We start from the raw sequence: 26,741 nt of genomic DNA on the forward strand, positions 1-26,741 counted from the left end.
CCAACTGGTTCACTAATGTCCTGTAGGGAAGGAAACCTGCCGTCCTTACCCAGTCCGGTCTTTTGTGTCAGCCATAGCTCAATGGGTAGCACTCTCGTTTCTGAATCAGAAGGTCGTGGGTTCAAGTCCCCACTCCAGAGACTTGAGCACAAAAATTCAGGCCGACACTCCCAGTGCCAGTACTGAGGGAGTGCTGCACTGTTGGAGGTGCCGTCTTTCGGATGAGACGTTAAACCGAGGTCCTGTCTGCTCCTCTCAGGTGGACGTAAAAGATTCCACGGCCACTATTGGAAGAACGGCAGGGGGAGTTCTCCCCCGGTGTCCAGGGCCAATATTTATCCTTCAACCAACATCACTGAAAACAGGTCACTATCACATTGCTGTTTGTGGGATCTTGCTGTGCGCAAATTGGCTGCTGCGTTTCCTACATTACAACAGTGGTTACACTTCAAAAAGTACCTCATTGGCTGTAAATCTGGGACAGCCTGAGGTTGTGAAAGGCGCTATAAAGAAAGAAAAACATGGATTTCTATATGTGACTACAGTCCCATGCCAGCGTGACCCAGCAAACCACTCTGTTGTATCAAACTGCTACATAGCGGGGGCTCCCACCACCCCTCAGGGCAACTAGGGGATGGGCAATAAGTCCCAGCCTTGCCAGCGACGCCCACATCCCCAGAACTAACAAAGAAAAATTTTAAAATCCTGCCAGCTGTTTGGTTTTCGATCAGAACGACAATGACATCTTGATCAGAACAGCCTGGAGTTTTGGGGCAGTGTGTCCCTTCTCACGAGCTCCTGTGAGAAAGGAGAGAGAACTTGCATTTCGATGGCGCCTTTCATGACTTTAGGACGTCCCAAAGCGCTTTACAGCCAATCAAGGACTTTTGAAGTGCAGTCACTTGTCATTTAGGAAACGCAGCAGCCAATTTGCACACAGCAAGACCCCTTGGACGTTTTACTACATTAAAAAGGCGCTCTATAGATGCAAGTAGTTGTTGTTGTCGTCCCACAACGAGATAAATGACCAGATAATCTGTTTTAGTGATGTTGGTTGAGGAATAAATATTGGCCAGGATACCGGGGAGAGCTCCCCTTCTCATCTTCGAATAGTTATGTGGTTTTTCATGGCCTCCGGGCATCCCAAGAGCTTCATGGCCGATGAATCACTTTTGAGCGCAGTCACTATTGTTTTGGAGGCTGCCAACATGTGCATAACTGGGCCCCACAAACAGGAAATCAGCACTTGGAACTGAAAGGCAAATCCTGAACTGCAGATCTCTGTGTAAACACAGTCTTCCGCGGTTTGGCTCCCAAACTCTTTCTTCCTGGTGCAGGCAGTCACCAAACATCATGGGGCTTGAAAAACGGCTTCAGGGAAAGGGTTTGAAAAAGCCAGTGTAAATCGGCCTTCTGGGACTGCAGCAAACGCGAGGGTGATGCACTCTCAGTTGACCCATGTACAGTACAAAGGAGACACCAGGTACCATCTGCAAGGCTCACAGGAACTGGGGGGAGGCCCATTCAGCCCCTCAAGCCAGCTCAGCCATTCAATCCGATCATGGCTGGGCTGTACATCAACTCCATCAACCTATAAAAATCAATAAAACAGATTAGCTGGTCATTTTCAAATTGCTGTTTGTGGGATCTCGCTGTGTGCAAGTTGGCCGCTGCGTTTCCCACATTACGACAGTGGCTACACTTCAAAAAGGTACCACAATGGCTGTAAAGTGCTTTGGCTCGTCCTGAAGTTGTTAAAGGCACAATATAAGTGCAAGTTTTTTCCTTCTTTACCCGCCTTGGCTTCATATCCCTCGATATCCTTAGCCAACAAAAATCTATCGATCTCAGCCTTGAAAGCTCCGACTGTCCCCCAGCATCTTTTGGGGGAAAAGGTGAACACCATATTTCCATTAGCCTTTGTGAGAAAGTCAAGAGTGCGAGGAAGTAGTCACCTTGGATAGGTGCAGCCAGAACAGCACTCAAGAATCTTGACTCCATCCACAACGGGGCAGTTTGTTTGATCGAAGCCCCGCCACCAGACTCAATGTCCACCCCCTCCACCACCGGGGCTGCAGGAGATTCTGACTGCAGCATCTCCTAGCCCCGCGACTGCTGCTAACCGAGAAGCAGTAGAGCAGCAAGACCGTAGCAGCACACTCCAAGTCACACGCCATCCTGACCAGGACATTCAGTCATTGCCACTGGGTCAGATCCCTGGAACTCCCCTCCCTGACAGCACTGTGGGAGCACCATCACCACACGGGACTGCAGCGGTTCAAGGCGGCGGCTCACCACCACCTTCTCAAGGGGCAACTAGGGGGATGGGCAATAAATGCCAACCTTGCCAACGACACCCACATCCCAACATATAAATATTCCATTCTCAAAAAAACTTCCCTCACCATGATGATTAAGAGACACAAAAATATAGCAATATATTAAGGGCCCTGAATATTTTTTGGCTGCAAAAGCAAATTGCTTCCCTTTTCCTCTTACGTCTTTCCATATTGCACTTTTGGCACTTATTTCCAGCTGGATTTTGTTAATTGTGATTTATATCAATTAGTGTTAATTGTATTCAGGTGATGCGTATCAATTGGGAACCCATATCCATTTATAAGAGAGCTGATCTTGGGTGTGGTTTTTTAAAAAAAAAATTTGTTGATGGGATGTGGGCATCGCTGGCAAGGCAGGCATTTATTGCCCAGCCCTAACTGCCCCTTGAGATGGTGGTGGTGAGCCGCTGCAGGCCGAGTGGTGAAGGTTCTCCCACAGTGCTGTTAGGTAGGGAGTGCCAGGATTTTTGACGATGGAGGAAAGGCGATATATTTCCAAGTGTGTAATGTGGAACTCTGAACAAAGGCTTGGAAGCAACTGAAGACCGGGCTCTAGTATTCTGTCCTTCACCACCCAGTTTATAACATTTTGTGTTCTACCATGCCCTCTTATAATGTACCAGCAGATTTGCCATGGCATTGGCAACAGTGAGTTGGAGGGTTATAACCACATAATGCACAATATATTATTCTGCCTCTAAAAAGGTGAAGATATGGTTAATATACCTTGTCTCTTTAACGTCACAAAAAAAAAGACTTGCATTTATACAGCACCTTTCACAACCTCAGGACGTTCCAAAGCACTGTACATCCAATGAAGCACTTCAAGTGTAGTCACTGTTGTAATGAAGGAAACGTGGCAGCCAATTTGCACACAGCAAGCTCCTAAAAACAGCCATGTGATGAGCAGATTTCTACCAATACCTCTGCACGCACTGGGGTTTTCAAGCCTTTGCCGTTGTCAATCTGCGCTTCAGTAACTTATTTTGCAGACTATTACGCATGAGAATAGATTTCTCCATGTGCCATACACTCAATCGACCAGAAAAAAAAACACTTCATTTTGAACTTGCATTTTAATTAAAATTAAATTGTGCATATTATGAGAGGTTTTGATCAGAGTAGATAGGGAGAAACTGTTTCCACTGGCAGGAGGGTTGGTAACCAGAGGACACAGATTTCTAACAAAAGAACCAGAAGGGAGATGAAGAAAAGTTATTTTATGCAGCAAGTTAGGATCTGAAATGCACAGCCTGAAAAGGTGGTGGATTCAATAGTAACTTTCAAAATGGAATTGCAAATGTACTTTAAAAAAGGAAAAATTTGCAGGATTACGGGGAATGAGCAGGGGTGTGGGACTAATTGGACAGCTCTTTGAAAGAGCCAGCACAGGCATGATGGGCCGAATGGCCTGCTTCTGTGCTGTAAGATTCTTCGATATTTTAGTGTTACCATTGGATTATATTAATTATTTCAGTATCTCAAACTGAAAATAAAGCTGTTCCAGTACAGCTACAACACCAACATCTACCCAACAAAGTGGAAAATTGTCCAGGTATATTCTGTCCACAAAAAGCAGGACAAATTCAATCCAGCCAATTATCACCCCATCAGTCTACTCTCAATCATCAGCGAAGTGATGGAAGGTGTCATCAACAGTGCTATCAAGCAGCATTTACTCACCAATAACCTGCGCACAGATGCTCAGTTTGGGTTCTGCCAGGACCACTCGGCTCCAGACCTCATTACAGCCTTGGTCCAAACATGGATAAAAGAGCTGAATTCCAGAGGTGAGATGAGAGTGACTGCCCTTGACATCAAGGCACCCTAGTAAAACTGAAGTCATTGGGAATCAGGGGGAAAACTCTCCAGTGGCTGGAGTCATACCTCGCACAAAGGAAGATGGTAGTGGTTGTTGGAGGCCAATCATCTCAGCCCCAGGACATTGCTGCAGGAGTGCCTCAGGGCAGTGTCCTAGGCCCAACCATCTTCAGCTGCTTCATCAATGACCTTCCCTCCATAAGGTCAGAAATGGGGATGTTCGCTGATGATTGCATAGTGTTCAGTTCCATTCGCAACCCCTCAGATCATGAAGCAGTCCGAGCCCGCATGCAGCAAGACCTGGACAACATCCAGGCTTGGGCTGATAAGTGGCAAGTAACATTCGCGCCAGACAAGTTCCAGGCAATGACCATCTCCAACAAGAGAGAGTCTAACCACCTCCCCTTGACATTCAACGGCATTACCATAGCTGAACCCCCCCCCCCAACCAATAACATCCTGGGGGGGGGGGGGGGGCGGGGGGCGTCACCATTGACCAGAAACTAAACTGAATCAGCCACATAAATACTGTGGCTACAAGAGCAGGTCAGAGGCTGGGTGTTCTGCAGCAAGTGACTCATCTCCTGACTCCCCAAAGCCTTTCCACCATCTGCAAGGCACAAGTCAGGAGTGTGATGGAATACTCTCCACTTGCCTGGATGAGTGCAGCTGCAAAAACTCTCTAGAAGCTCGACACCATCCAGGACAAAGCAGCCCGCTTGATTGGCATCCCATCCACCACCTTAAACATTCACTCCCTCCACCAGCACACTGTGGCTGCAGTGTGTACCATCCACAGGATGCACTGCAGCCAAGGCTTCTTCGACAGCACCTCCCAAACCCACAGCTTCTACCACCTAGAAGGTCAAGGGTAGCAGGCACATGGGAATACCACCACCTGCACGTTCCCCTCAGAGTCACACACCAACCGACTTAGGGCACATATCAACCGTTCCTTCATCATCGCTGGGTCAAAATCCTGGAACTCCCTTCCTAACAGCACTGTGGGAGAACCGTCACCACACGGACTGCAGCGGTTCAAGAAGGCGGCTCACCACCACCTTCTGAAAGGGGCAACTAGGGAATGGGCAATAAATGCCGGCCTCGCCAGCAATGCCCACATCCCAAGAATGAATTGAAGAGATTTTTCCCTGGATTTGTTGGATGTCTGGGGGTTAAACATAGGACAGCAGGTAAATCGTGCTAGTTCCTTCACTGGTTCAAAATAACAAATATTTGGCTTAAGTAATTAGGTTAAAATCTCAAATATTCAAAAGCCTCTCCGCACTCCAACCTAACTTGAAAACTAAGGTGACTGACGTGGCCGCTGACCAATCAGAACATAGATTACGCACCCACCCACACCCTGTAAGCCAATCAGCGACGAGCAGGCCGCTCCCAAGTTAGTGTGTGACTTGAGGTAACCGCCCCCCCCGTTTAATTTTATAAAACATGACCAGATTTTTGAACACTTCCATTACAAATCGCTGAGGGGGAAGGAAAAAACTAATAAATATAATACCTTAACCCCAAATAAACTGGTTATCGCCACCACAAACATCACTCTTACCGTTTTCCGCGCCTCAAATCGGACGCGCGGCGCTTAAATATGCGCCGTCAACCTAACGTGATGGCCTCCTGCTTGATTGACAGCCGGTGCGCCCTATGAGAAGCCATGATCCGCAGCCGAGCGTCCAATGGGATCAGGAGAGGGGGCCGACCTTCCCGTTAAGCAAGCTAGGTTGACTCGGGCAGCTTTTTTTTCCCCCCTTGTAAACCGAATTCAAAAAAAATAAAATAACAAACAATTGTCGGTGGCGACACGAATTATTTCCGAAAACCGGTCGGCTATTCCTGGGGGGTTTTTGTTTTGGAAAATGAAAAGGCGAGCCGAATCCGCCGTTGGGCCCGCTCCAATGTTTACATGGCGGAATGATTGACAGCGCGCCCGGCCAATCGGCGAGCGGGGCCGCCAGTTCCGGCGCGGGGTTGGCCAATCGGCGGGGGCGCGGTGAAAGGAGGGGGGGCGTGACTTCCGGGCCGAGGCCGAGCTGTTTTAAGGTATTTGGTTTTTTTAATCTGTTGTGAGGGGCAAAAGGCGGTTAAAAGGTTTTTATTCGGCCTCTGGCGCCCCTCAGGGGCCCAGTGTGAGAGGGGGGGGGGGGAGAGGGAGAGAGAGATGGAGTGTGTGGGGGGAGTGATGAGAGGATTGCCATGGGTGATGGGAGTGTGGTCATGGAGTGGGGGGGGGGGTTTGAGCAGGAGGGGTAGGCCTGAGGAAAGAGGGAGGGGGGAGGGGGACAATTGGCCTCAATACTATGACCCCCTCCCTCCCTCCCTCCCTCCCTCCCTTCCTCCTACAACAGCCTACCACCCTCTCCACCCTTTGACCCCAATACTCTGAACCCCCCTCCTCTGCCCTAGGGCTCCATGCACTAACCCCCCTCCCTCCCTCCCTCCCTCCCTCCCTTTTCACAGACACTGTGTTTCCCCCAAGTCTCCACTTGGTGAATGCACCCTGATGTGCCAAAGGGCCAGCTCCAAAGTTCTGATCATCTCCTGGGCGGCAGCAGGGACGCCACGATTGCTTTGGTCCGCAACGGAATTCGCTCCCTCAGCCACCTCTCTTTTTTTTTTATCGTTCGTTCGTGGGATGCGGGCGTCGCTGGCCAGGCCGGCGTTTATCGCCCATCCCCTAATTGCCCCTTGAGAAGGTGGTGGCGAGCCGCCTTCTTGAACCGCTGCAGTCCGTGTGGTGACGGTTCTCCCACAGTGCTGTTAGGAAGGGAGTTCCAGGATTTTGACCCAGCGACGATGAAGGAACGGCCGATATATTTCCAAGTCGGGATGGTGTGTGACTTGGAGGGGAACGTGCAGGTGGTGCTGTTCCCATGTGCCTGCTGCCCTTGTCCTTCTAGGTGGTAGAGGTCGCGGGTTTGGGAGGTGCTGTCGAGGAAGCCTTGGCGAGTTGCTGCAGTGCATCCTGTGGATGGTACACACTGCAGCCAGTGCGCCGGTGGCGAAGGGAGTGAATGTTTAGGGTGGTGGAAGGGGTGCCAATCAAGCGGGCTGCTTTGTCCTGGATGGTGTCGAGCTTCTTGAGTGTTGTTGGAGCTGCACTCATCCGGGCAAGTGGAGAGTATTCCATCACGTTCCTGACTTGTGCCTTGTAGATGGTGGAAAGGCTTTGGGGAGTCAGGAGGTGAGTCACTCGCCGCAGAGGTGGTGCATCGAAGGTTCGCTCGGTTAATTCCTGGGATGAGAGGGTTGACCTATGAGGAGAGGTTGAGTAGAATGGAGTTTAGAAGAATGAGAGGTGATCTCATTGAAACATATGAGATTCTCAGGGGGCTTGACAGGGTAGAGGCCGAGAGGTTGTTTCCCCTGGCTGGAGAGTTTAGAACTAGAGGGCATAGTCACAGGATAAGGGGATTTAAGACTGAGATGAGGAGGAATTTCTTCACACAGAGAATCTTTTGAATTCTCTACCCCAGAGGGCTGTGGATGCTCAGTCATTGAGTATATTCAAGGCTGAGATCGATAGATTTTTGGACTCTAGGGGAATCAAGGGATATGGGGATCGGGCAGGAAAGTGGAGTTGAGGTTGAAGATCAGCCACGATCTGATTGAATGGCGGAGGAGGCTCGAGGGGCCGAATGGCCTACTCCTGCTCCTATTTCTTATGTTCTTCCTTTAAAGACGCTCCTTAAAACCTACCTCTTTGAGCAAGCTTTTGGTCACCTGTCCCTAACCTCTCCTCCTGTGGCTCGGAGTCAAGTTGGTAACGCTCCTGTGAAGCGCCTTGGGACGTTTTGCTATGTGAAAGATGCTGTATAAATGAAAGTTGTGGCTAGTTAGGCAGTGTTGTCGAATATGTTGGTCACTAACCATATGAGACTAATTAGGAATACAGATGTGGATAATTGATTAGTAAAGTGAGGAATTGATATAGTCGTTGGGTGTGTGATCTCAATACGCATATCCGCAAGCCGTGGTCATGTGAACTTTAATCTTTTTGTGCGTTGTAAAATGGTAGGACAAAAAGCAGGGAGTATTTTTTTTGATCGTTGTGGCTGCTTTACTTCCTTGGTTAATGAATGGTGGTAGATGTTTGTTAAGTAAATGTACACGCATGAAGTACTTTCACCTGTCTTGTGTGTAAGATGTTATCTGCTAAAATTAGTGCATGTGGCTTAAAAAAAAACGGTCTTGCTGTGGCTACTCAACAATTTCTGTTGGAAAACACTGGGTTAGGAAAGTCGGGGGGGTGGGGAGAGGAAGTTAGCTGGGGTTCCTGCTCCTGATTGCTATCCAGTGACCCCCGCTAGAAAATGCTCGTACTTGAACTTGGTCTGAGTACAAGGTCAAACTCGGCCGTGAAGCCCTCTCCGTACTCCCTTCCGCAGATGCTCACTGACTTGGCCACTTGAGCCAGCTTCTGGAAAGCACCTGATATCTGTGGAACCATAACCCAGCAAGAGTGAGCGCCTTCAGGAGAGGAGGGGGAAAATATTAGGGCTTTAAGAAAGAATAAACTTTCATTTATCTAGCGCCTTGTAGTGTCTTCAGGATGTCCCAAAGAACTTCACTGCCAATTATTTGCTTTTGAAGTGTAGTCACTGTTGTTATGTAGGCAAACATGGTTGCCAATTTGCACACAGTAAGATCCCACCAACAGCAAATGAGATGAGTGACTGGTTTATCTCTCTCCGGTGGTAATATTTGAGAGAGCAAGGTTGGCCCAGGGCACTGGAGAACTCCCTGCTTTTCTTTGAATGGTGCTGTGGATCTTTAATGTCCAGCTGAACAGGCAGGCCGGGTCCTCAGTCTAACGTCTCCTTGCAAGGACAGCTCTGCTAACCACGCGGCACTCCCTCAGTACCGCCGTGAAATGTCAGCCCGGATGACGTGCCCGAGTGCTGGACTCGGAGGCTTTCCTTAAAAAATGCACTTGGAGCCGTTCCCTGGCAGGGAGGAGGCGTTTTGTCTGGAGTGGTGCCCCATGGCTGTGGGTGTCACACATTTCCAAAGTTGTCCAAAAGTTGGTTAGCAACCTTTTAAAGAGACGTAGAGGTGACTGTTGGGTGTTTGTGTGTTTTAACACATACCTAACAGCGTGTTATATAGAGAATAAATGCAGTAATGTGCTCAACATGGAGTAAGGTTTTATGTGGGGAGACTGGAAGCTGGGATTGTTCTCCTTCGCGCAGAGAAGGTTAAGGAGAGATTTAATAGAGGTGTTCGAAATCATGAAGGGTTTTGATGAGAGTAAATAAGGAGAAATTCTTTCCAGTGGCAGAAGATCAGTGACCAGAGGGCACAAGTTTAAGATAATTGGCAAAAGAACCAGAGGCGACATGAAGAAAAAAAATGTTTACGTAGCGAGTTGTTATAATTTGGAATGCACTGCCTGAAAGGGTGGTGGAAGCAGATTCAATGAGAAATAGGAAACACTTTCAAAAAGGGAATCTGATAAATACTTGCAGGGCTACGGGGAAAGGGCAGGGGAGTGGGACTAATTGGATAGATCTTTCAAAGAGCTGGCACAGGCCCTATGGGCCAAATGGCCTCCTTCTGCGCTGTATCATTCTATGATATGATGGCATCTAAGGACCAGGCAGCTGAAAGACTGAACGACTTGTGCAGCCATCTGAAGTCTGGAAAGGTGCAGAATTTAGACCAAGTCTTGTGGCGTAAGCATGGTTTTCTGTGCAAATGGATATCAGCTGATTTTTCTGCCTTCGGGTCCTTGCCTGTGACTGCTGCTTTCTCTTTCATTCTCGGGATTTGGGCGTCGCTGGCAAAGGCCGGCATTTATGGCCCGTCCCTTCGCTGCCCTGAGAAGGTGGTGACAGCCCTTCTCTTCGGCACAACTGAGTGGTTTGCTCGGCCTCTTCGGAGTCAACCACATCGGTTCGGGACTGGAGTCTCATGTAGGCCAGATCAGGTAAGGACGTTTCCTTCCCTAAAGGATGGGAGTGAACCAGTTGGGTTTTTCCTGTAATCTGATAGCTTCATGATCACTTTTGCTGATACCAGCTTCTTAATTGCCAGACATTTTAAACCGAATTCAAATTCACAATATGCCGCGGTGGGATTTGAACTTGCAATCTCTGGATTAGTAGTGCAGGCCTTGGGATCACTGTTTCAGTAACATAACCACTACACAACTGTACTCTGCATGTTCAGCCGTGTTGCTTATTCTTGGGCCATCTCGATTAAAACAAGGCACTTGCGAGGTGTGGTCTGAAGTCTTGAGGGCATATTGTGATCTTTAATATACTTAGGACCACGACTTTAGTGCTGTTTTCATTTTATAACGAACTGGCTCCTGTGGAGATACACATGCAGCGTTATGACCCGGTGTAGTCTTCAAGTGAAGCAGGGTTAGAGGGTTGGGGGAATAATCGGACCAGGACGCAAACAGACGTAAGCTTTTTAATGGGATTATATAGATATTATATAAGTTGCATATAAAATTGTGTTGCAAGGGGCAGTATTGTGTAAACTCTCCATTTGATCCTCGCACATTTTTGACATTTGGATTTCAGTAAAGTGCAAAAATTAGCGTGAAATATTCACACTTGTCCACCTGAATTGTAAAAAAACACGCAACAGTTCAATTATAGACCATCTCCTTACCTGGATTGTGTCTGGAGAGAGAGCATTGAACACATAAGAACAGTTAATGCACTCCAAAAAAAACAGTTCATTCAGTTTGAGACTTTTGGATGATGTGATAAGCTGCTATATGAGTGGAAATGTTATTCATAATTTTTTGAGCTGTATAACACGGATACAATACTGGTGGGTACAGGTCCGTCCTTGGGTAACAGGTACTGTACTGGTGGGTACAGGTCTGTCACTGTATAACACTGGGGTACAGTACTGGTGGGTACAGGTCTGTCACTGTATAACACTGGGGTACAATACTGGTGGGTACAGGTCTGTCCCTGTATAACACTGGGGTATAGTATTGGTGGGTACAGGTCTGTCCTTGCATAAAGCAGCCCGCTTGATTGGCACCCCATCCACCACACTAAACATTCACTCCCTACACCACCGGCGCACTGTGGCTGCAGTGTGTACCATCCACAGGATGCACTGCAGCAACTCGCCAAGGCGAGTTGCTTATTCTTGGGCCATCTCGATTAAAACAAGGCACTTGCGAGGTGTGGTCGCTGGGTCAAAATCCTGGAACTCCCTTCCTAACAGCACTGTGGGAGAACCGTCATCACACAGACTGCAGCGGTTCAAGAAGGCGGCTCATCACCACCTTCTCGAGGGCAATTAGGGATGGGCAATAAATGCCGGCCTCGCCAGCGACGCTCACATCCCGTGAACGAATAAAAAAAGACACGGGTACAGTACTGGTGGGTACAGGTCTGTCCCTGTATAACACTGGAGTACAGTACTGGTGGGTACAGGTCTGACACTGTATAACAAGGGTACAGTACTGGTAGGTACAGGTCTGTCGCTATATAACACAGGTACAGTACTGGTGGGTACAGGTCTATCAGTGTATAACACTGGGGTACAGCACTGGTGGGTACAGGTCTGTCCCTGTATAACACTGGGGTACAGTACTGGTGGGTACAGGTCTGTCCCTGTATAACACTGGGGTACAGTACTGGTGGGTACAGGTCTGTCCCTGTATAACACTGGGGTACAGTACTGGTGGGTACAGGTCTGTCGCTGTATAACACGGGTACAGTACTGGTGGGTACAGGTCTGTCCCTGTATAACACTGGGGTACAGTACTGGTGGGTACAGGTCTGTCCCTGTATAACACTGGGGTACAGTACTGGTGGGTACAGGTCTGTCCCTGTATAACACTGGGGTACAGTACTGGTGGGTACAGGTCTGTCACTGTATAACACGGGTACAGTACTGGTGGGTACAGGTCTGTCCCTGTATAACACTGGTGTACAGTACTGGTGGGTACAGGCCTGTCGCTGTATAACACTGGGGTACAGTACTGGTGGGTACAGGTCTGTCACTGTATAACACGGGTACAGTACTGGTGGGTACAGGTCTGTCACTGTATAACACTGGGGTACAGTACTGGTGGGTACAGGTCTGTCACTGTATAACACTGGGGTACAGTACTGGTGGGTACAGGTCCGTCGCTGTATAACACTGGGGTACAGTACTGGTCGGTACAGGTCCGTCACTGTATAACACTGGGGTACAGTACTGGTGGGTACAGGTCTGTCACTGTATAAACTGGGGTACAGTACTGGTGGGTACAGGTCTGTCCCTGTATAACACTGGGGTACAGTACTGGTGGGTACAGGCCTGTCACTGTATAACACTGGGGTACAGTACTGGTGGGTACAGGTCTGTCACTGTATAACACTGGGGCACAGTACTGGTGGGTACAGGTCTGTCACTGTATAACACTGGGGTACAGTACTGGTGGGTACAGGCCTGTCACTGTATACCACTGGGGTACAGTACTGGTGGGTACAGGTCTGTCGCTGTATAACACTGGGGTACAGTACTGGTGGGTACAGGCCTGTCACTGTATACCACTGGGGTACAGTACTGGTGGGCACGAGTTTGTCGCCAACATACCAACTCGCGCCCTCACTCTTTTATGCCATTTCCTAACCTATATAACTCTTGGATTCTCTGCCTCCTTTCCAGGTTTCTCCAGTCCTTCCTCATAACTCTTAACTCAGTCACAGGAACAGGTGCAGGCCATTCAGCCCCTCGAGATTGTTCTGCCATTCTATTAGATCTTGGCTGATCTGTACCACAACTCCACTTACCCATTTTAGCTCCGTATCTCTTGATCCCCTGACCCAACAAAAATCTATCGATCTCAGTCTTGAAAGCTCCAATTGACCCCCAGCATCCACAGCCTTTTGGGGGAGAGAGTTTCAGATTTCCACTAGCCTTTGTGTGAAGAAGTGCTTCCTAATTTCCCTAGCTCTAACTTGAAGATTCCCCCACCAGAGGAAATAGTTTCTCTGTATCCACCCTATCTAATCCCATTTACCATTTTAAACACCTCAATCAGATCACCCCATAATCTTCTATATTACTACAATAACAACTTGCATTTATATGGTGCCTTTAAAGTAGTAAAACTTCACAGGAGCGTAAATGGACAAAAGTTGACACCGAGCCACATAAGGAGATATTTTTGACGGGCGACCAACAGCTTGGTCAAAGAGGGAGGTTTTAAGGAGCGTCTTAAAGGAGGAGAGAGAGGCGGAGAGGATTAGGGAGGGAATTCCAGAGCTCAGGGCCCAGGCAGCTGAAGGCACGGCCGCCAATGGTGGAGAGATGAAAATCGGGGATGCGCAAGAGGCCGGAATTGGAGGAGTGCAGAGATCACGGAGGGTTGTCGGGGCTGGAGGAGGTGACGGAGATCAGGAGCGGTGGGGCGGTGAGGCCGTGGAGAGATTTGAACACAAGGATGAGAATTTTAAAATCGAGGCGTTGAGTTGTGCACTCAAGCCAAGTTGAAAAAGAAAGAATAAAAGCCTGCGAATGTTTTATTAACTGCTGCGGAAAAGTGAAGCAGACCCAGAGAGAGCTGTGCTGCTGCCGTACGACCGGCCGCAGCTCTGTCGTGTGAAGGACCTGTGCGTTCGCTGTTCTGTCAGTGGCTCTGTGTAATGTTATTTCTCCTAGAGACTGGATCTCATGGAGGAGGAGGAGCCTCAGCTGCAGATCCCACACCGAGGGAGCCTGACCGCAGCCGATTCCGAGGCGGTGGACACCGAGCCCAGCACCCTGCTGCACAAGATAAAGGGCACAATTACGTAAGAGGCGGACCGAGGAGTGTTTTAGCACAGCCCCCCCCCCCGCGGTCCGTTAGCTTGTGGGACGCGCTGCTCCGCGGAGTCGAAGAATGGAGGGTCTCGTTCCTCTGCCCCCACCCCCACTCCGATCCCTGACGTGGTATGCTCCGGATCCCCCCTCCCTAGGGCAGAGGGAGAAATGATGTTCCCCTGAGGATTAGATCCTTGAGGTGCTCCTTTAGAAGTATCGCTCGAGAGCAGCACAGTATAATGGGACCGCACGCACCGCACCGTAGCGTGGTAAGATGGATCTGCCCGCGTTAAGTGTTCCCGTCTCAGCCACACCCTTTTCAGGGGGTTAACCTGGAGCGGATGCCCTCTGCCCTGGTATAAGTACCCAGAGTAAGAGGGCAGAGCACCTGCTGCCACACCCCCCCCCCCCCCCTTCATGGTGACGCTCAGTAACTTGCTGCTGAAATGTGCAGTCCGTGGGGGGGGGGGGGGGGGGGAGTTTACCTCTGCTGCTCCCCTCCCCCTCCCCGCATTTAAACCTCCGCCCGACACCTGTCTGTTTCGCACCTCGCGAGAATTCCCATCCATCCGGGAGGATCCCTTGATCTCCCATGCCCGCTGCCACTTCCCGACATCGCAGGCAAACCCTCCCGTTTGGACCAGTGCAGTCGGCCAGTGTGCCCGTAACACAGGGAGAGACGGGGGATTGGCAGCTTTTTTTTTATTATTCGTTCATGGGATGTGGGCGTCGCTGGCGAGGCCGGCATTTATCGCCCATCCCCTAATTGCCCCTTGAGAAGGTGGTGGTGAGCCGCCTTCTTGAACCGCTGCAGTCCGTGTGGTGAAGGTTCTCCCACAGTGCTGTTAGGGAGGGAGTTCCAGGATTTTTGACCCAGCGACGATGAAGGAACGGCCGATATATTTCCAAGTCGGGATGGTGTGTGACTCGGAGGGGAACGTGCAGGTGGTGTTGTTCCCATGTGCCTGCTGCTCTTGTCCTTCTAGGTGGTAGAGGTCGCGGGTATGGGAGGTGCTGTCGAAGAAGCACTCATGAAATCAGCAACTCGCTGTATTTCACCCTGCTGGAGTTCGGTGCCCTGCCCCTTCCCCCAGTCAGTATTGCATGCACCAAGATTCCAGTTAACTGCATTCTTTGTATTTATTCCCCACAGCAAAAATGTTCAGTTCAAAGTGGATAATGTTTTGGTAAGTCCTTGTTCTGTTTTATTTCCCCCACTTTGGTGGTCTTATATTTCTGCAATCAATGTAAGTTATTTATTATTGTACCCAGTCCTGCGCCTCACCACAGCGTGCTAAGATGGATCTGCCCGCGCGTTAAGTGCGCCTGCCTCATCCGCTCCCTTATCAGGTGGGTACACCTCGGAGCGGATGTGATTTGTGTCACGATGGCTGAGGTAGAATCCCCATCATTGAGTCCTGCACAGGAGGAACGTCCCGCCTAGCATCCCAGTCTGTGCTAATCTCAGCCGGGACCTTTGCTACTACGATTGGCTGGGGTGCCTGAGTGAAGTTGGCGGTCGGGGTTTGGGGTGGGGTGGGTGTTGGAGGAGCAAGGTTTCCCACTCCTGATCGCTCTGGCCCAACCCCTATTGGAAAGTCAGCGTGTGCTCTGGTCGGATCAGGCTAGGCTGCTATGCCCTCCAAGGCCAAATAGCCCGCCCGTCCGCCCGCCACTTGCGGCAAAGGTACCAGAGGAAGCTCGGTCACACGGAACGGAACCCCATTGAGGCTAATTAGAGAGAATGAAGTTCTCGAAAGTGCTGAGCCTGTGATGCGGGCTGGACCCCACTGCAGGAGGGGATTCTGCCACTTGACCTCACTGGATTCTCAAGAGTTCCTCTTGATGACTTAATTCAGAAAATTGACGTGACTTGGTTTTTCTTCTCGGTTTTATCTTCGTCTCTCTGCCGGGGTGGGGTATGGCCTGCTCCCAGGTGACCTCTGCCACAGGAATTACTGGGGACAATCGGCGGCGGGGGTGGGAGGCCATCACCTCCTGTGGTTCTTTCTGATCAGCCGCTTGCTGAAATCAGCTGAGCGAGAATCGAGGCCTCCACCTCACCCAGAACATCGCGCCTCTGAGTCAGAAGGTCATGTGTTCAAGTTCGACTTCAGAGACTGGAGCCCACACAATCCAGGCCGACACTCTCAGTGCCAGTACTGAGGGAGCGCCGCACTGTCAGAGGTGCCGTCTTTCGCATGAGACGTTAAACCGATGCTCTGCCTGCCCCTCTCGGGTGGACGTAAAAGGGTCCCACGGCCACTCTTTTGCAGAAAAAGCAGGGGAGTTCTCCCCGGTGTCCTGGGCCAATATTTATTCCTCTAACAACATGACTTTAAAAAGAAACCAGATTATCTGGTCATTATCACATTGCTGTTTGTGGGATCTTGCTGTGTGCAAATTGGCTGCTGCGTTTCCTTCATTACATTACTTCAAAAGTACTTTGTTGGCTGTAAAGCGCTTTTGGGATGTCGTGAGGTTGAGAAAGGCTCTACAGAAATGCAAATCTTTAAGCTGTCCAGGGAGCTGCAGTCGGATTAACTTTTCCATCTTTCAGGCCTTTCGATAATGAGAATAGATATTTTTAAAGGAACTGAGCGGACTCGGAGCCTTTAATGGAAGACTGACGTTATTTTTCTCCTTTCTCTCAATTTGTCTGCAGCAAGAAGTCAAAGGGTTTTCAGATGCCGAGAAGCTCTACCTCTATCTGCAGCTCCCTTCGGGCCCCAGCCATGGAGAGAAAAGGTATTTAGCAGCCGCATGCTGAAAAATTGTACTAAACGGGAGCTTCCAGAATTCGAAGAGTTCAGACCTCCTCGCTCTAAATTCTGAGGAGACTTGCCAAATAATTCACGTAAGGAGTCTTACAACACCAGGTTATAGTCCAACAGCTTTCGGAGGCTTCCTCCTTCGTCACTCACCTGACGAAGGAGGAAAGCTTGTGATTTCAAATAAAGCTGTTGGACTATAATCTGGTGTTGTAAGACTCCTTACATTTGTCCACCCCAGTCCATCACCGGGAGTGTGAGCTCCAAGTGGGGGAGTTGTGGCACCTTGAATCTCAGTGTTTGCAGAAGCTTATCTGTGGAAATATGGTGGTGTGTTTCACCCTGCTGCTGTTGTGCTTGATTCCTGCTGTTAGTTGTCACTCGTGCGGATTGATCGGGTCGATAGAGAGAAACTCTTTCCTCTGGTCGGGGGAGAGTCCAGAACAAGGGGGCGGAACCTTAAAATCAGAGCCAGGCCGTTCAGGGGTGATGTCAGGAAGCACTTCTTCACACAAAGGGGAGTGGGAATCTGGAACTCTCTTTCCCCCCCCCCCCCCCAAAAAAGCTGTTGAGGCCGGGGGTCAATTGAAAATTTCACAACCGAGATTGATAGATTTTTGTTAGGTAAGGGTATTGAGGGTTAGGGAACCAAGGCGGGAAAATGAGGGTAAGATTAGATTAGCCATGATCTGATTGAATGGTAGAACGGGCTAGAGGGGCTGAATGGCCTCCTTCTGCTCCTATGTTCCATAGGAAATGTTTACAGAGGGATTTCCAGTGGATTACTCAACCCATGCACTGATTTGAAATGTATCAGATAGACCTCAATGTTTGTAGTTTCTCATCGTGCGATTTGTGCATTGGATCCCGTTGCAGCACCAACATCAGCAGCAGCGACCAGTACCCCTCGAGCACCGCTGATCAAATGCACGCTTGCAACTGGATAAGGAACCACCTGGAAGAGCACCCGGACACCTGTCTGCCAAAGCAAGACGTGTATGACGCCTACAAGTAAGTACCTGAGGGACGAGAGGTGCAGCCGCCGTTCCCCCCCCCAATCTGTTCCCCTCCCCCTCTTGTCCGCTGCCAACGGTGTCTGAGGGACGAGGAGCTCCTGGGTTCGAGAGCGAATGGCGTGGACGCATTGAATGGCGTGGGCGCAATTAATGGGAAGCCACGTAAACGCATGAGGGAGATAGGAATAGAAGGATATGCTGATAGGGTGAGATGAAGAGGGAAGGGAGGAGGCTCGTGTGGAGCATAAACACCAGCACAGACCAGTTGGGCCGAATGGCCTGTTGCGTGCCGTAAATTCAGTGTAATCTGGTCGCACTGCCCAGTGTGGCACCGAGGCGTACAGAGCAGGAGGTTCCCATCCAGTCAGGGCTCAGTCAGTCGATTTCAGCTGGGGCGGGCTTTTGGCACTGGCGAGAGTTCAAATCGGCCGGGCTCCCTGCTCCTGGCCGTTACCCAGTGACCCCCTGGTGGGACGCCTGGGCTGGGCTACGATGACCCCTGCCATACAATAGAACTGCTGCCACTCCCTGTTTCCGCTCGCACGGGAAGAACGGACACTTGGGTAACAGATGGTGCCAGGGACCCATGAAACCAAACCCCGCCACGGAGAGGACGAGGGATAGACACTTGCCATTTGAGAAATAAAAGGGAAAGGAAAGAGGAAGGTTAGACACTGATACTATTTTATTATAACAGCAGCAGATCTGGAATGCGCTGCCTGAAAAGTTGATGGAAGCAGATTCAATAGTAACTTTCAAGAGAGAATTGGATAAATACTTGAAAAGGAAAAATTTTGTAGGGCTATGGGGGAAAGAGCAGGGGGGAGTGGGACCAATTGGATAGCTCTTTCAAAGAGCTGGCACAGGCACAATGGGCCGAATGGCCCCCTTCTGTGCTATGTCATTCTGAGTTACGCTGTTGGTTTTTAGCACATTTTATATTTGAACAATCTTTCCTCTTTAGATGCTGGAAAAGTGAAATGCTGGAAACACTCAGCAGGTCAGGCAGCATCTGTGGAGAGAGAAAGAGAGTTAACGTCTCAGGCCGATGACCTTTCATCGGAACCGGCCATTCTCCTGGATGTGGTCTTTCACGCTACGTTCAGGATCTTGGCCTTACTATTGGGGGCGGGCGGGGGGGGGAGGTGGGGGGCGATCTACTGAAGGGAAGCTAGGCACATGTTGGGAGGCGGGGAGGGGGGGAATGAATATTGGAGAGCACCTGGCCCCTCAGTACTACTCTTGTGTCCCATCTGTGGGCTGATTCTTAGAGTCCAACAGGGTGATCTGGGAGCAGGTCTTTTTAAAAAAAAAAATTCATTCTCTGGATACGGGCGTCGCTGGCAAGGCTGGCATTTATTATTGCCCATCCCCCTAGTTGCCCCCTTGAGAAGGTGGCGGTGAGCGACCTTCTTGAACCCGCTGCAGCCCCGTGTGGTGAAGGGGCTGTTAGGCCGGCAATTGTGACCCAGCGACGACGAAGGAACGGCCGATATATGTCCAAGCCGGGATGGTATTTGACTTGGAGGGGAACCTGGAGGTGGTGGCGTACCCACGCACCTGCTGCCCTTGCCCCAGGAGGTCACTGGTTTGGGAGGTGCTGCCGAAAGTAAACAGGAAAGAACGTTAAACGCTCAACAAATATTTATTTTTTTCCGATCGCTTTTGTTCCCTTAATACAGACGATACTGTGACAATCTGTCTTATCGGCTCCTGAGCGCGGCAAATTTTGGAAAAATCATGCGCGACGTCTTTCCGAACTTCAAGGCTCGCCGGCTGGGAGGACGGGGCCAATCCAAATATCCTTTTCCATCTTGTTTGTCCTTTTGCTTTTAAAAGGAAGAAGTGTCTTTGTCACTTCCATTGAGGTGAAAGAATCAGCCGTGGCTCAGTGGGCAGCTCTCTCGCCTCCGAGTCAGAAGGTCGTGGGTTCGAGCCCCCACTCCAGAGACTCGAGCCCGTAATCTCGGCCGACTCTCCCACTCCCAGTACTGCGGGAGTGCTGCGCTGTTGGAGATGCCGTCTTTCGGATGAGACTTTAAACCGATGCCACGCTGAGGCGGATGTAAAAGATCCCATGGCACCATTCCGAAGAAGAGCAGGGGAGTTCTCCCCGGTGTCCTGGCAAAATTTGTCCCTCAGCCAACACCTAAAACAGATTATCTGGGTCATTTATCACACTGCTGTTTGTGGGACCTTGCTGTGCGCAAATTGGCTGCCGCATTTCCTACATCACAGCAGTGACTGTACTTCATTGGCTATAAGGCACTCTGGGACATCCTGAGGTCATGAAAAATGTTGCATTAATGCAAGTCCTTCTTTCAATTCTCTCTTTCCCCTTTCTGTCCTCTTTGCCTTCTCCTTTCTTGCGCTCTCTTTTGCCTCTCGCACACTTTCTCTCGTCATCTCTGCATCGGTCTTTTCACTTGGGTGTTGATGGTCTTGTTAACTTTAAATACTTAACTCTTTCCAACATACTGCTATGGTGGGATAAGGAGGAAGACCGTGGTTAGTATGCCTTCACTTCCCAGCCTGGATTTGAAGCTTCCAGACCCGGTAAGTAGGATTGCAGTTTATCTTTGTGTTTACCGCACAGTTATTGTTCCGGACAGGAGTGGCCTCATCATTTGAAAGCTGTCCAATATTCCTAATTATCTGCCTTTGCAAGACAGGGCCTTCTATGAGATGATGCCTCACTGCACAGCTCACTGACTCCAGTCTCCTCCTGTCTGACACAAGTCAGCCTCGCCGTCCGAGAAAGATTACATTCAGTTTCTGTTATTCTGTATTGTCCTTTACTTTCGAGTGTCAAGGGAATTGCCGAGCCGTGTCAGGTTGCCAGCCTTGGCTCAGTGGGTAGCACTCTCGCCTCTGAGTCAGAAGGTTGTGGGTTCAAGTCCCACTCTAGAGACTTGAGCACAAAATCCAGGCTGACCCTCTCGGTGCAGTACTGAGGGAGCGCCGCACTGTCGGAGGTGCCGTCTTTTCGGGTGAGACCTTAAACCGAGGCCCCGTCTGCCCCCTCAAGTGGACGTAAAAGATCCCGCGGCCACTATTCAAAGAAGAACAGGGGAGTTCTCCCCAGTGTCTTGGGCCAATAATTATCCCTTAACCAACATTATTAAAAAAAACATTATCTGCTCATTATCACATTGTTGTTTGTGGGATCTTGCTGTGTGCAAAATTGGCTGCAGTGTTTCCTACATTACAACAGTGACTACACTTCGAGAAGTACTTCATTGGCTGTAAAGCGGTTTGGGACGTCCTGAGATCGTGAAATATAAATGCACGTCTGTTTTTAATATGTGTAAGAGCAAAACTGATTGGGCACTCTTTTACGATGACTAAATAGGTTAAATTCTGCTTTTATCACACGTGACTCTGGGACCTTCACTGCGGTTCTGTTAATTTTTCCAAGCCAACTGCAAATCAGTAGCCTCGTAAATTGGAACCTAGTTACTCTTCAATTTTCATTATCAACCAACCCGACCGTCTCCCCATTACACCATCCAGCTCTTCCCTGAATAAGTGGGAGGGCTCGTAAGTGCAGCTCCGAATAAGCATTGTAGTACGGCAGTTGTGGTCAATTGGGCGTCAGACACTCCTGTGCAGAGTGATCTGAAACGAGCTTTACCGGGTCCCTTTCTATCAAAAGCAAAACGCCGCAGGTGCTGAAAATCTGAACTCGGAACAGAAAGTGCTGGAAAACTCAGCAGGTCAGGCAGCAGAGAGAAACCGAGTTCAAGTTTCAGTTTGTGAGTTTTCATCAGTCCTTTTTATCCCTGGTGGGGGGGAGAGGGTTTAGCGGAGCTTTTGTGAAAGGTCTGTTTTGTTCAGGAAGGTCTCCGACCTTACCCCCAGGTCTGGGACGAATCGTATGATCTCAGCTGGTGGGGCCGAGGGGCTACAATTGGCCTCCGCGGGGGCAAATCAGCTTCTGATCGCTTCCTGCAGTACCCGCTGGGAAAGTGTGAGAGTGCGGGGACGGCGGGTGAGGATATGGAGGAACTGTTTCCTCTGGTGGGGGCGGGGGGGAATCAAGAACGAGGGGGGCATAATCTTAAAATTAGAGGCAGGACGGAAATCAGGAAGCACTTCTTCGCACAAAGGGGAGTGGGAATCTGGAACTCTCTTCCTCCTTAAAGGCTGCGAATGCTGGGGTTCAATTGGAGCTTTCAAGACTGAGATCGATAGATTTTTGTTGGGTAAGGGGTATCGAGGGATATGGAGCAAAGGCGGGTAAATGGAGATAAGGTGCAGATCAGCCATGATCTGATTGAATGGCGGAGTAGGCTCGAGGGGCTGAACGGCCTCCTCCTGTTCCTATGTTATCAGGGTCTGCTGTGACGCCCCCCACGGTAGGACAGTCTAGGCCCACGCATGAGGAATGGCTCCTTGGGCCACGTGCTGGAGGCGTGCGTGCGTGTATCTACCTTCAGGAAGGGAGGGAGTGGAGAAGGGAACTGAATCACCATTCTGGACCCTGTGTAACTTCTGTCGTCACTCAATCTGAGAACAGAGAGGTAGTGGATTTGAGAAATCGTACGGGCCAGGGCTGCGATCTGCTTGTCCACCGCCCCCCACCCCCCATCCCGTGCTGTCACTCGGGGCGGGACACCAAAGCCAACTAACGGGACGTGGTGTGCGTGTGACCTCTTGACAGCTGGACACCAAGGAAGCCGACAAGTCGCATCAGAACGAGGTGCTGATGTCGGCGGCCATCAGCCTGATCTGCGAGTGGGCCCAGAGGGTGCTGATGAGGCAGTTTGACACGGTCGTGGACCTGGCGCGATTCCTCGTGATGGAGCACCTCATCAGCCCCAGGACCAAGAACGCAACGGTGGTGATGGAGGAGCTAATGACAGGTGAGTGACAAGAGGGCTGCGTACCTCGCTCGACCCGGTTTGAAGCTGCAGAACCTATCCCTCAAAGGGTCAGATTTCAAGAATCATACAGTACTGAAGGAGGCCATTCGGCCTGTCGTGCCTGTGCCGGCTCTTTGAAAGAGCCTTCCAATTAGTCGCACCTCCCCCCCCCCCACTCTATTCCTCCATAGCCCTGCAAATCTTTCCTTTTCAAGTATATTTCGGATGAGACTTTAAACCGAGGCTTCCAGCGTTTCCTGTTTTTATTTCACTGCCTGTTGGAAGTTCCCCTCCACGGAGTTGGGATGATGACCGCTGTGATTCCCCTCCCCTCCTCCGGTCTGACAGCCCGCCGACGCTGGCCGCGTGAGAAACGGCCACTCGGGCGAGGCACCGGAGGACGTCCAGCACCCGTGGAACTGCACTGCAACAAGGAGGCAACGTCGGTAATTGCCCTCGGTGGCCGTGGCTCAGCGGGTCGCACTCTCGCCTCCGAGTCGGAAGGTCCTGGGTTCGAGCCCCACTCCAGGGACTTGAGCACAAAATCTAAAAAAAAAACCCAAACAGGCTGAGGCTCTCTTCTCCAGAAAAGAGAAGGCTAAAGGGTGAACTGATAGAGGGCTTTAAAATGTTGAAAGGGGCTCGATAGGGTCGACGAAGAGGAGATATTTCCACTTGTGGGGGGGAGACCAAAACTAGGGGGCCATAAATATAAGAGAGTCACTAATAAATCCAATAGGGAATTCAGGAGAAACTTCTTTACCCAGAGAGTGGTGAGAATGTGGAACTCACTCCCACATGGAGTGGTTGAGGGGAATAGCGTAGATGGATTTAAGGGGAAGCTGGATAAACACGAGGGAGAAAGGACTAGAAGCAGTGGGAGGAGGCTCGTGTGGAGCCTAAACACCGGCATAGTCCAGTAGGGCCGAATGGCCTGTTTCTGTGCTGTAAATTCTATGTAATCTTCGGGGGGGAGGGAGAAAGCTTGAGGGAAGAAAACTGACGCTAACACGAAAGAAATGTTGAAGGTTTTTTTTCTTACTTTTTGAAATCTGCAACCGTCTCCTGTTCGCCCCCACTGGTGTTTATCTGGCGGAACCCGCAGAAAGCATGCTGAAATCCCAGAAAGACCCAAAGCACCGGCCGCAGCCCAGGAACGCAGGGAAGGACATCGAGGAGAGAGCACCGGACACGCAGGTGAGTGCTGCTCATCGCTCATTCTCGGCCTGTGGGCGTCCCTGGCATTTATTGCCCACTCCCAGTTGCCCTGTGGTTCGGTACAACTTGAGCGGCTGCCCGGGCAACTTCACGAGTCAACTACGTTGGTGTGGGGACTGGAGTCACGTGTGGGCCCAGACCGGGGGGAAGGACGGCAGGTTTCCTTCCCATAAAGTGCGTTAATGAACCGGTTGAGTTTTTACAACAATCTGACAGGCCCTCCCCCCCCGACAAGAGTCAGAAGGTCGTGGGTTCGAGCCCCCACTCCAGAGACTTGAGCCCATAATCCAGGCCGACACTCCCGGCGCCAGTACTGAGGGAGTGCTGCACTGTCGGAGGTGCCGTCTTTCGGGTGAGACGTTAAACCGAGGGCCCCGTCTGCCCCTCTTGGGTGGATGCAAAAGATCCCACGGCCGCTATTGGAAGAAGAGCAGGCATCCTGGGCCAATGTTTATCCCTCAACCAACATCGCTAAAGCACCCCCTACATATTGAATTCACTCTCATCTCCTGGGAGAAAGACTTGCATTTCTATCACGACTTCAGGACGTCCCAAAGCCCTTTACAGACAATGAAGCACTTTTTGAAGTGCGGTCACTGTTGTAATGTAGGAAACGCGGCAGCCAATTTGCGCACAGCAAGATCCCACAAACAGCAAAGGGATAAATGACCAGATAATCTGCTTTTGCTGTTTGTTGAGGGATAAATATTGGCCAGGACACCGGGGAGAACTCCCCCCCCCCCCCCCCTGCTCCTCTTCGAAATAGTGGCCGCGGGATCTTTTACGTCCACCTGAGGGGGACCTCGGTTTAACGTCTCATCCGCATGACGGCCCCTCCGACAGCGCGGCGCTCCCTCGGTGTTGCACCGGGAGTGTCGGCCTGGATTCTGCGCTCGAGCCTCTGGAGCGGGGACTTTGGAAGGCATCGTAAGCCACGTGCGGTCCTGTCCTCACAACCCTCGCGTTGCGGCCGGCCCATGTCACCGGACGGCGGTCGGGAGCCGGAGCTCTGGACCTGTCCTCCTCTCCCGAGCCCTCGGGCGCTGGGCTCGGTTAGTCGGGCGCAGGCTGCGTGCCAGGTCCCGAGCCCTTGGCGCCCACTTGACCGCCGGCAGGACAAACGCATTCGCGGGCATGCCGAGGGAGGCGGAAGGGCCTCAATTTCTTCTTTTTTCAATCCACACAGACAGAGGCTTCCAAAGGAACGGCGCCGAATGCCCAGAGTGGGAAAGATGACGCCGCTGCGGCCAATCGAGTGAAACAGGCGGCGGCGACTGACGTTGACAGTGTGATAAACCGCTTCGCCCCCATCCGGCCCAAGTCGCAGGCCAAGCAGCTGGTTGCGGTGGCCCCGTCGACGTTGCCCGTCCAAGTGGGCACCCTGGCCCTGCCCCCGGGGGCCAACGCCACCGGGATCGCCAACCCGGGGCCCGTCCCGCTGCTGACCAAAGTCACCGTCATCCTCCCCGGCCTGGCCCCGGGCTCGGTCCGGCTCCCCGCGCCGGAGGTGCCCTCGCGCAAGAGCAAGGAGCCGCCGGGACGCCCCAGGGTCTACAAGATGAAGGAGGCCAAGTGCCGCCTCGCCCGGCCGAAGAGCCCGTCGCCCGCCGGCGCCCTGCCCCGCAAGCGTCCCGCCGCCGGCGCCGCGGGGGAGAAGAAGGCCACCAAGAGGAAGCGGGGGCGGCCGAGGAAGGTGACGGCCGGCCACCGTGGCCGGGAGAATCCCACCGGCGCGGCCGCCCGCGGAGATGAGCCCCCGGTGCCCGGCGGCGGTGGAAGAGTGGGCGCGGTGGCACCGGATCCTCAGCCCGGCGCCGAGGGAAGCCCCGCCATCCGACCAGACCCAGACGCCGCCCGCCGCCCTGAGGACACCGGTGGCCCCCCGCCGACTGCCCGGCTGTCCCCGCCCGCCGCGGCAACTTCACCGGCAACGGACAGCGCCGCAGCCAAGACGACGACGACGGCGACTCCTCCCTCCTCGCGCCCGGAGGACTCATCGAAGCCGGCCGGGACCGCGCCGACGGACGGCGGGGCCGGCTCCCCTGGCGAGCCCCCGCCCTGGCCCCCCGCCCCGGGCCAGCCGCGAAGCAACGGCAGACCCCCAGAGCCGGCGATGGCCCGAAAGACCTCGGTGATCAGGCCGGTGGCCAGCTTGGTGGGCCGGGACGCCGGGGAGCCCAAGGCCAGAACCGCCGACGCGCCGTGCGCCCACAGAACGGAAACAACGGCAGCTCGTACCCCTTCACCGGGGTCGTCTTAAGACTCGCTGGGGCGGGGGTGGGCGGAAGGAGAGATGACATTCGACGAGGGCAGGCGGCACAAAATGGGTGGTGTCGCCTCAGCCACCCGTAACACGCCCGGCCTGATAATTGATTCGGCGTCGACTTCAACAGGACTGAATGTCGGGCGGGAGGTATAACGGGCCGCTCATTGTGCGCCGCCCGCCCAAGTCGAATTTCACACCCTCCCCCTGGCAAGGGGCGTGTGGTGGGTGGGATGGGCGGGAAGGGGTGGGCGGTGGTGAATGCAGCTTACTATTCGAAATGTCGATCTGTTTAAAAACTTTCTTTTCCCCTTGCGACGATTGGTTGATATTTTGTTAATTACACGTCTTAATGTTTTCATATATTTCTACACAAAAATGAACGTCTCGGTTAAAATCTGACGGTAGAAAGTTTTGTTCCCCCCCCGCCGCCCCCACTCAACAATTTTTTTATACCGGATTCATGCCTGAAGCACCCCCTTATACCCTTCGCTGTCCACGGTTTGGGTGGCTGAGGGGAGTGATTGCCATGTGTTTTCAGAGTGTCTGTTGACACCATTATGTCAGCCAATGAGTTGGAGGAGGGGGGGGGAGGCGGTACTTACGGCAGGACTCACAGCAAACAAAGTCTATTTACTCAGCAGAGTCTGTTTAAACAGCGC

General features: G+C 51.6%; 1 protein-coding gene across 1 annotated transcript; it reads left to right on the forward strand.

The window, feature by feature from the left end:
* The first annotated feature begins 7,292 nt into the window (after positions 1-7,292).
* On the forward strand, positions 7,293-26,312 carry rfx5 (regulatory factor X, 5). Its single transcript, XM_067975981.1, is given in 11 exon segments — positions 7,293-7,362; positions 13,806-13,936; positions 15,100-15,133; positions 16,612-16,694; positions 17,594-17,728; positions 19,416-19,532; positions 20,208-20,289; positions 22,397-22,598; positions 23,704-23,795; positions 25,003-25,962; positions 25,964-26,312. Coding segments are annotated over 10 exon segments (1,974 nt in total). The 5' UTR covers positions 7,293-7,362; positions 13,806-13,817; the 3' UTR covers positions 26,114-26,312.
* The last annotated feature ends 429 nt before the right edge of the window (positions 26,313-26,741 follow it).

This window comes from Heptranchias perlo, chromosome 44, assembly GCF_035084215.1.
Source record: "Heptranchias perlo isolate sHepPer1 chromosome 44, sHepPer1.hap1, whole genome shotgun sequence".
Classification (NCBI taxonomy): Eukaryota; Metazoa; Chordata; class Chondrichthyes; order Hexanchiformes; family Hexanchidae; genus Heptranchias; species Heptranchias perlo.